The 10,903-nt window shown below is 36.4% G+C and overlaps 1 protein-coding gene across 1 annotated transcript in view; it reads left to right on the top strand.

Annotated features, from left to right (window-relative positions):
• Positions 1 to 2,689: 2,689 nt before the first annotated feature.
• glt8d2 (glycosyltransferase 8 domain containing 2) overlaps positions 2,690 to 10,903 on the top strand; it is a 299,936-nt gene continuing 291,722 nt past the window's right edge. Inside the window, exons 1-3 of the mRNA XM_073815622.1 lie at positions 2,690 to 2,754; positions 8,465 to 8,542; positions 8,632 to 8,818. Of these exons, the coding sequence (XP_073671723.1) occupies positions 2,736 to 2,754; positions 8,465 to 8,542; positions 8,632 to 8,818 (284 nt within the window). The 5' untranslated portion in view covers positions 2,690 to 2,735. The remainder of the gene's footprint in view (positions 2,755 to 8,464; positions 8,543 to 8,631; positions 8,819 to 10,903) is intronic.

Below are 10,903 nucleotides of genomic sequence, written 5' to 3'. Positions count from 1 at the left end.
AGGACTCGCTCTGGCCACACCCACCCGCTCGAGCTGTACGGATGGATTACTGGACATTAATGTGCGAGATTGCTGTGAATTAAACTGGAAACTGTAATGGTAAGTGTTAAACATCACCAGTTTAATGCCAGGCACAAAAAACGTCTAAATGGTATTTTGTCTTATATTCTCTTCCGTTTTGTTATCTGTGTAAACTAACGTTATTTTGATACGTTTTTAAGTGTGTCGTTGTCATCATTTGTAAAGGTTGTCAATGCTGACTGCATTAAAGTTGCTTTTATAATGGTGCACTAGTTGGGGAAACCTTACTTAACAGAAAGGTCCAATATGTATTTCTGAAAGTTTAGTGTTGCTTTAACATCCTAAAACAAAAACTGGTAGCCTACTCCTACTAAATACATATCGCAGCCATTTTACAAACATATAGGCCTAATGTTTAAAAGTAGATTAATATAAAACCCTGTCTGTTAAGCATTATAGAATCTAAGATTTGTTAATGTTTATGAACGTTGAAACGGTTACAATTATTAATAATTATTAATAATAACAAATATAGTTTCAATGGAAATCTATGCACTGAAGGTTTTGCTAGTGTTAAGATTTGGTGAAAGTGTCCATTAAAACTACTAACAAACTAATATTTTACAGCTTACTTAAGCACCAATTTGATCATGTAGATGCATCCGAAGAGTTAAGTTTTATAGAGAAAATGATATGAAGTGGGAGAGAGAGAGAGAGAGAGAGAGAGAGAGAGAGAGATCTGAAATGAAACATAAGTTTGAGTTTAGGGCTTAAGAAAGAATGCCATCAGAAAGAAAAGGCTGGAAGATTCCCAGTAACCAATAACACATGTGCACAGACTCAAGAGACCCACAACTTATAAAAATATGTCTTGTACATGACCAGATAACTAGGATAACATTAAAAGTTTATGGAACAGCATGATGTAGTATGTGTATACATCTTAAAGCATTCAAAAAAGGCAAGAATAAATAAGATTAATTTCCATGAAAGACAATGTAGGTAATGATATAAGAGTCATTCTCTGAGATGGGTGCCTTTTGGGTCATACTTTTTTTTTTAAATATACACCTTAAATAGTTATATTTTTGATTATTTCATGTGATAGTGGATTAGTCAAACCTTTAAGAAAATACATTTTCCCACCTCAGGCATGAAATTCTAATCAATATAGAGTGTTTTTTCCACTTGGACTTGGACCCTGTTTAAATATGATTTAAAAAGATTTTCAAGTAAATTCTTGTAGAAGCTTTTCAATGTGATGTCCCTTGTTTGATATCATTTATTGCATGTAGAATTTTTTTTTAATACTCACCATTTGAATACCAAATCAGGTCATGAAAACTGTATCTAACATTGGTCTTCATATCTTATCACAAAATATGCATTAACATTAGAATTTAATCAGGCTTTCATATTTTTTCAGACTGTCCTGTAAATTCTGCACACAGCAAAACAAACATTGACCTAATTTGTCGTTTTATCACCAAAATATTAATAAAAACTATCAAATAACAGGGTTGAACTCAGCATAACGGGGTTGAAAATGATAACAGGGTTGAAGTGATGATCATTATTTAATATAGCATGGATTTCTTACCTGTAAAATTAATGATATCACATTCAATAAAATTGTATTTTATTAAAGTTGGCAAAAACAAACAAACATTTTAATAAGTATTTAACATTAAATCAAACGCATTAAGGATTAATTGATCAAAAACATCAATAGATCTTTCCATTTGGTTTTATTGAACATAAAATACCATAATCGATTATTTCTAACAGGTCACATAACAATATAACAAGTCTACAATTGAGTACTCTACTAAAAAGTGTCAATTTTTCAACCCCGTCACAACGATTCAACCCTGTTATAATAAAAATGTGACGGGGTTGAATGTGACGGGGTTGAAGTTTTTGCCTAACAGTAGCTGTAACTCCGTACTTAACTAAGACAGTAGCATCACATGGCATTTAGGAAATCATACAAGTTTAATGTTTTGCAAAACTATTATTACATTTTTCTTAAACCGTTGTTTACTATCATTTAGTAATACAACAGAGTTGAAATGTTGAGCCTGACAATCTGACAGTGAAAAACATGAAATAAATGTAAGAAAAGATTCTGACACTTGCCTTTCTTTGCAGCATGTTCTTCAAGAGACTTGTGTGATATCACTTTCTGGGTGTGATGCCACAGGGATTGATCCGTTATTTTTATAGGGGGGTAAATAGTATGGCGTGACGGGGTTGAAAACAAACTGGAGGACGTGTATAAATATTGCAATTTCATATATAATTAATGCATTTTTATATACATATGTATATTTTAGTTAAAGTAAACCCATGTATGATTAAATTAGCAGTAACTATTTTGCATTAATTGCAGTTTTTATTTGTTTGATATTCAATGAAAATGTAATGATGGTTAGTGGGGACATGCAAGTATGCTTGTTGTCTACTACTTAGGCAACCCATATCTATAAATTAAAATAAATTAAAAGCATTTTTTGTTGCATTATAATGCAAAGGCACCTGGTTCAATTAATTGACAGCGTTAAAATGCATTTTGTGATTTCCTTTAATTAAAAATCTTTGAAGTAAGTTTGGGGGACTTAAAGGGCACCCAATTCAGAGAATCACCCATAATAGCACAAATGAGATTCCTCTCACTGTTGTTATTTGTTTTTACAGATGCTCTAGGATGAAGCATGACTTTGTTGAGGAAAAGTAAGTAACAAGTGCAATAATTACTCTATTAATTTTCCGTACGTTTGTTTCTTTTATCACTATTTCATTGGAGAAACATAATCACATTCACTGAATAAATGACAGTAAAATATTAGACCTATTTACAATAGTGATACTGGATCATTTAGGTTTAGACGTTAGATGTCTGAAGGTACAGGTACTGGAAGATCCCCCTGCTTATTTTTACTGTTTTGTTCTTCAAAATTTAGAAGGTCTCCATTATGTTTATGTGCTGGAGGAGAAACTTAGACAGGCAGGAAGTTGTAAACACTGATTGTCCAAGAGTAAATGAGGTAACCAGATTGACGAAGATATGAGTGTCTATAAGTCAATAACACTTTGAGCAAAACAAGCGTTTGGTCTTAAAGTCGCCATGAAATGGAAGTAGTGATTGTCTAATTTTCCCCTATGGTGATGTCCGAGTGAAATGGCTTCTGAAATGATAAAAGGTAGGGCTGGACTTGAATTCGTCCATCAAGAACTGATTGCATCGCTTGAAGTTGGGTCATGTTGCTATTTGCTAATCGCTGGGATCTTTTCCCGGACCCCGCCTACCTGCAATACCATATGACCGGAAGTAAAGAGCGATCGTTTAGAGGAGGGGAGGAGATTTGTGTTTTGGATTAAAGATTATGTGGGGACATGAATAAAAAAAAATGAAGCTCACAGATTTCATTTGTTGAAGTCATTTGTAGAAAATACCACAATATACCAAAACAAATCAACAGAGGTGTAAAGTACTTGAGTAATTTTACTTGATTACTGTACTTAAGTATTATTTTTGGGGATTTTTACTTTACTTGAGTACAATTTAAAATCAGTACTTTTACTTTTACTTGAGTAAATTTTTTTAAGAAAAAAAGTACTTTTTACTCCTTACAATTTTATTTAGTGTCAAAAAGTATTTATTTTTTAGAGATCACTTTATTCTATTTTCCCTTACTCTTACCAAACCAATTGAATTGTGCTGACGGCCAGTTTAATTTAAATGTTATTTATTTTCCTTGGCCGAGATACAGCGTGCCACTCCCTGAAATTCATACGGACGTAGCTCAGGCACCTTAAGTCTGGGGTGTTCGCCCTTCGGGTCTCTTATCCTACCTGAGAGGGCCTTTTCAACGAGCCAACCCCCGACTCTCTAACCCTTTCTGTGGCCGACGGTCTCCTGAATTTCAAACATTCGTGGCTCGGTCGCTTTAAGTCCTAGGCATTCGCCCTTGGCATCCCTTATCCTGAGAGGGCCTTTCCAACGAGCCAACCCTGACGCTCTAACCCTTTCCCCGGCTGAGATACAGTGGTCATTCCCCTGATTTTCCCATGACCGTAGCTTGGATGCCTTTGGGTCGCTTATACCCGAGGGGACTTAAGGTTCCCGAGCTACAGCCGTGGAAAAAATCGGGGAAAGGACCACCGTATCTCGGCCGGGGAAAGGGCTAGAGACTCGTGGGTGGCTTGTTGGAAAGGCCCTCTTGGGTAGGATAAGGGACCCGAAGTGCGAACGCCCTGGACCAAGGAAAAAATCTGGGAAGGGTTGACCATATCTCGGCCCGAGAAAGGGCTAGAGACTCGCGAGTGGGCTCGTCGGATGAAGATTTTTTCGCTTCTTTGAAACCGACAACACATTAAGCCAGCAAAAAGTTGGATGGATATCTGGCCTGAGTTTCAGACACCAGGAAGTCTCTGCTCACGTTCACTGCTATTTGCAGCCTCTCTATCAAGACTAAGACCTTGTTCACGCTGTCAGTCCAAATCTGATTTTGTTGCATGTCTGACCGGACAGACTCACTGTCCACATTGTGTATCACAACTGTTTAGATCCGATCTGTGCGTCCTGTTGGGTTTTGCAATTTTCTGGATTATCTGCACTGTTTCTATGGCAATGACGTCACACTGGCACAACAATCGTGTTTACATTTTACGTGACGCAACAGCATGACGTAACCGAAAAGCTGCAAAAATACGATCAGAGCGGTCAGACTTAAATGTATTTCTGGAAATGTAATTTGAAAAGTATTTCAAACCACCTCTGGATATAGCTTGAAACAGAAAAGAAATAACAGATTTCATGTGGTTTTTAGCCGTTCACACGTTCTAAATGTGATTGGGTTTCAATCGAATATGCACCAAAATCAGATTTGGACTGACAGTGTGAACAAGAACTAATACAACTTTTTCTGCACTGGCTGTCTGTGAGATGCTTGATACTCAATTTTGAAAATCAGCTTCTGCTTTAGTTAAATTCGAGGTTTCAAAACTTTGAGTAGCATGTTGGATACTGAAATTAGGTCGTTTTATAGTTGAAATACAATTAAATACAAACAGTTGTAAAGCAGGATAAAACCTTGTATGTGGTGCATTCACTTCATGTTTTTAGAGATTAAAAGCTTAAACAAGAATCTCTAGTTTAAATTTTTCCTGTTACTTTTACTTTTTTAATACTCAAGTAAAATTTTTATGTGGTACTTTTTACTTTTACTCAAGTATGATTCTGGCCAAATACTTTTACTTTTAATTGAGTAAAATTTACACTCAGTACTTGTACTTTCACTTGAGTAACATTTTTGAGTACTTTTTACACCTCTGCAAATCAAGTTTTTCCATTACAGTTTCATTGCGACGTTTTGTTCATATTTTTTTCATAAATGAATAAAAATAATGAATTCAAACTCCTCACCTAAAATTAACAATACATGCTGTGTTGTAATAATAGCATTGAGCATAACAATGTGAATTTAAACAGTGATTGTGCCACCTTTCTCTATAAAATAGTGTAACTGCATACTCAGTAGTGTTAAAGTCAGTAATGAAACACTTCTGTGTGTTGCTTGAAACCGGACAATAGTTTTGTTGTTTTTGTATTATTATACTACACTCCCTGACAAAAGTCTTGTCGCTTATCTATTTTGTAGAAACACCTGCTATTAACCTGACTTTTAATTAATCAATTGGTGTTAGAAATAGCTTATATGAAAAGCTTAAACCCTCCCAAATGATGTTTAATGCACTGAAATAAATTAGTTTTACTGAAAAAAGATTAAACATTTAATCATGACAGAAAGGTCAAATTTTGACAAGACAAAAGTTTTGTCGCCTATACAGAAATTGAACAAATTTACTGCAAATACAAAAATATGTCAGCAAATTAAGTAGTGGTGCTGTGAGATCCAAATTTAATATCTTGTATGACTTCCATGAGCTTGAAGGAATGCATCCATGCGGTTTGACAAGGATTCATACAATGTATTGATAAAGTCATCAGGAATAGCAAAGAAAGCAGTCTTGCATGCCTCCCAGAGTTCATCAATATACTTTGGTTTCGTCTTCTATGCTTTCTCTTTCATCCTACCCCACATATGCTAAATGATGTTCATGTCTGGTGACTGGGCTGGCCAATCCTGGAGCATCTTGATCTTCTTCGCCTTGAGGATTTTTGATGTGGGATGGAAATATGCGATGGAGCACCATCCTGCTGCAGAATTTGGCCTCTTTTATGGTTGGGAATATAAGAGGTAGCTAAGATTTATTGGTATTTTCGACTATTGATGTTGCCTTCAACCCTGCAGATCTCTTGCACACCCCCATACTGGAGATTATGATTTTTCTGCCACCAAACTGTACTGTTTTCTGGGTGAATCTCAGATCCATGCGGCTCCAGTAGGTCCCCTGCAATATTTGCGGCGACTCAACAGAATATTCATTTGAAAAATCTACCTTCTGCCACTTTTCCAGTGTCTATCCTTTTAATAGGCTGTGGACCTGTGACCCAAACGTTGCTTCTATACGTACTGATACTTGACCATATATGTGTTTTTTTTGCACTGTTATTTTCACTATTTAATTCCACTGCAGATGATGATAGTATTTTGTAGCTATCTATATTACGTGGATCTTGTATTTGTTGTTTTTGATGTTTCTGCTGTTTCGGAGAGCTTCTAAACAAATTTCATTGTATTTTTTATATAATGACAATAAAGCTCTATTCTATTCTATTCTATTCTACCTTGGCAAATGCCACACAGTTTTTTAATTGTCTTTTGTTTAGTGCTGTCTTATGGGCACTGATTCGACCATGGAGGCCATTTTGAGACAGAATCCGACAAACTGTTCTGGTTGACACATGGACTTCAGGTGACCAGGGCTGCGTTCAGCCACGACATAACGTTGCACAACGTTTATTAAACTGAAACGGTGATGCATTGAACACCCTGTTGTGATGACGCAAGAGTTGCAACTACGGTAGCTGAGAGGCCATTCTTTGTGTTCTTTTTTAAATGTTTCTGAAGCCTGATGAAATCGTTATAAATGTGTGTTTAATACTGTAAAATACCCTCGATGTTACAGTCACTGACCTTGCCATCCAGAATGAAAGACAACATTCCAACTTGAACCCATTGAGCGAGCTGTCTCTTTACTATCGCGTGGTTTTATACATCTTGCCGCTGATTGGACCGACATTTCTGACACACCCACCAAACAAGAGAAAACGCTTCTAATACCTGTTGCATTCCGTTGCACACCGTTTCCAGGAAACATGTCATTCAACCCGGAAACCGTAGCAAAACGTTGCGCACCGGTGTGAGATTGAACGTGCCCCTGGTCTCGTGGAGCTCTGCTGCAGTGGAAAATGGGCTGGCCTTGGATATTCGAACCAACAAACGGTCCTCTCGAGTTGTCTGACCTGGGCTTGTCAAAAACGTCTCCAGTCTCTTCAAATCTTTTTTTATCCTCTGTACTTGACGCTGAGACACATTGAAGGTGTCTGCCACATCAGCAGTGGATCTGGTCTTCAGCCTCTTGATAATCAAAACTTTAGTTTCAGGGTGAATCTTAGGCATGTTTGCAGATGTGTAGTTGCAGTTGATGTGAAGGTCTAGTGTACTGGGGTTCTTTTTATATACACCTGAGACCTAATTGATCCATTTTTAGGTACAGATGAAGCTCATATGACAAGGCGACAACACTTATGTTTTTGCAAAAATTGACTTAATGTTCTTTACCAAGCTGTGAATATTAGAATACTTTTTGACAGTTTCTTTGGCACTGAAACATTATTACAAAAGCTGTTGGGATTAAAATTTCTTGCCATTTCTTGTAAAAAAAATCTTGATTAGAAATATATTTCAACGGCACGTCAGGTCAATTTGTTCACAAGCGACTAGACTTTTGTCAGGGAGTGTATTTTCATCACAGAAATTATTTGTGTTTACAATTGTTTCTAACATGTAAATAACATCATATTAACAAATTGTTTGTTGAAGTTATGTAAGAAATAATTCATGACGGGGCATTTAATTATTTGAACATAATGCACACCCAAGGTTGTAGCGGCACAACGCTAAGTGGATTTCCCGGGTTTAAATCATTTTCAAATAATTCAAAGTAAAGTCAGTTATTCCACTTACACCACGGTTGCCACAGGCATTGCTCTGGTGGTTATTTTAAGACATTTGACAGGTCAAGTGTGTGTTTATTGAAAAATAATGCATACTCATGGAACATTTCTAAACCAATCAAAATAAAGCATTCAAGATCCCCGTGTTATAAATAAATAAAATAGTCTTGAGTAGACACTCCAAAATGATGTTTGCTGCCAAAATTATTGGATGGTGTAAAAGTGCCCTCTTCTGGCCATCATGCAATGCTGAACATTATAATAGAAGCAATGTAGTCAATTCTTTCTCTGTCCCAGTCAACCGTGGACTCGTCATTCTGCTCATCCTGGTGGCAGTTGCACTTCTGTTTAACAAGACACTACCCAAGATTGCAGGTAGCCTGCACTTACATAGTGCTAAAGTTTGCAGATAAAGTTTGCATTATAAATGTTTGACAATTTTCACCTTCTGATTACATATGCAGGGCTGAAGAAAGATGGCTATCAAACAGGTGTTGAGGATGAGTTGGACAGAGACATCCCTGTGCTGATCTGTGCATCTGAAGAGCGCATAGGCGCTTCCATGGCAACCATCAACAACGTCTATAGCAACACACGCGCTAACGTTTTCTTCTACATAGTTACCCTGCATGATGCCATTAGAAAGATAAGGTCAGGTGCAGAGGTGTGAAGTACTAAATGATTTTTACTTTACTCAAGTACAAAACATACGTGAACGAAGTAAAAACAATACACCTCTGATCAATTGTCAGTCAACTAAATTGAACATCAAGTTGAGACTCATGTTTGTCAAAACATGTCAGTTAAAATAATAATAATAATAATAATAATAAACTTTATTTTCTATAGCGCCTTTAAAGTGCACATCTCAAAGCGCTTTACAAAAAACAATTAAAACAACAGAGATACAACACATAATAAAGATTAGGATTAAAAAAACATTATAGAATATAAAACAAAGATAAGAGCAAACAATCAATTAAAAGCTAACATAAAAAAATGAGTTTTAAGCTGAGATTTAAAAATACCCAAAGAATTTGCTTGCCTAATCTCAATCGGTAGAGAATTCCAGAGTTTAGGAGCTGATGAGGAAAAAGCCCTGTCTCCCATTAGTTTTAAACGAGTTGAGGGAACAGTTAAAAGACCAGTTTCTGAGGAACGAAGATCACGTTTTGGAGTGTATGGAATTAAAAGCTCTGTCAAGTATTGAGGCGCCAAACCATGCAATGCCTTATAAGTAAGCATCAAAATCTTAAAGTCCACCCTAAACCTAATGGGTAACCAGTGCAAAGACTCCAAAACAGGAGTAATATGTTCTCGCACATTAGTTCTAGTCAGAATTCTTGCAGCCGAATTTTGCAAAACCTGCATTCTGTTTAGGGTAGCTTTTGACACTCCAGCTAACAAGGCATTACAGTAATCAATACGAGAGAACACAAAGGTGTTAATCAATTTCTCAGCAGTATTAAAAGACAGCATAGGACGCAACCTGGCAATATTTCTAAGATGAAAGAATGAAATTTTTACAGTATTCAGAACATGAGGTTCAAACGTTAGATTGGCATCAAAAATCATTCCTAGATTCCTCAACCTAGTCCGAAACTCCACATTTGAACCATCAAGAGTTAATGTGCTTGGCTCTACTTTGCGTAGTTGGTGAGGTGAGCCAACAAGCATAATCTCAGTCTTTTCACTATTAAGACAAAGAGAGTTTTCAGTCATCCATTCCTTCATCTTAAAAATACACTCAGAAAGAAAATTGACTGGCACAATTTCATTAGGTCTAAAATGAATGTAGATCTGTGTATCATCTGCATAAAAGTGAAATTTTAGACCAAGTGATCTCAAAAGTTGGCCTAGAGGATAGACGTAAATATTAAAAAGAAGAGGGCCCAAAATTGACCCCTGAGGGACACCAGACTGCACAACATTAACATCTGATCTAAAACCACCCATGGCTACAAACTGCTTCCGATCAGATAGGTAAGACTTAAACCAATTCAAAACAGTGTTAGAAACACCAAAAACTGTTTCAAGACGAGTAATTAAAATTGAGTGATCAACAGTGTCAAAAGCGGCACTGAGATCAAGTAGGATCAAAACTGAAAGACAGCCAGAGTCTGATGCGATTAACAAGTCATTTGTCACCCTTACCAGTGCTGTTTCAGTACTATGTGATTTTCGAAAACCTGATTGCAAAGGCTCAAAGAGATTGTTCTCAGTTAAATGAGAAATCAACTGAGAAGAAACTACTCGTTCCATAAGTTTAGCAAAAAAAGGGAGATTAGATATTGGACGAAAATTTGTGAAGTTCTCATAGTCAATATTTGGCTTTTTAGGCACTGGTGTAATAGCAGCAGTTTTAAAAGCCGCAGGTACAACCCCCGTACACAGTGAGTCATTTATAATACTCAAAAGAAAGGGACACAGTGAATCAAAACATGACTGAAACATACCAAATGGTATGGGATCTAATAGAGAGGTGGCTGCTTTCATTTTTGAAACCTCTGCTAACAGAGAGTCTGAATCAATTGTACAGAAATTAGACCACTTAGTACCAGAGAAGGAAGGAATAAAATCAGAAGAAGACATTAAAGTAGAATTACAAAAACCTCTACGAATGTGTTCAACTTTGGTGACAAAAGAGTCCAGAAACCTGTTACAGAGATGATCAGAAGCAGTAACATAAGTGACAGTTTTATGATTCAGTAATTTGTTAATGGAGTTAAAAAGTTG

The sequence above is a fragment of the Paramisgurnus dabryanus genome, chromosome 1 (genome assembly GCF_030506205.2).
Source record: "Paramisgurnus dabryanus chromosome 1, PD_genome_1.1, whole genome shotgun sequence".
Classification (NCBI taxonomy): Eukaryota; Metazoa; Chordata; class Actinopteri; order Cypriniformes; family Cobitidae; genus Paramisgurnus; species Paramisgurnus dabryanus.
Note: the sequence above shows the minus strand (reverse complement) of the source record. Positions and strands in the feature narration are given on the sequence as shown.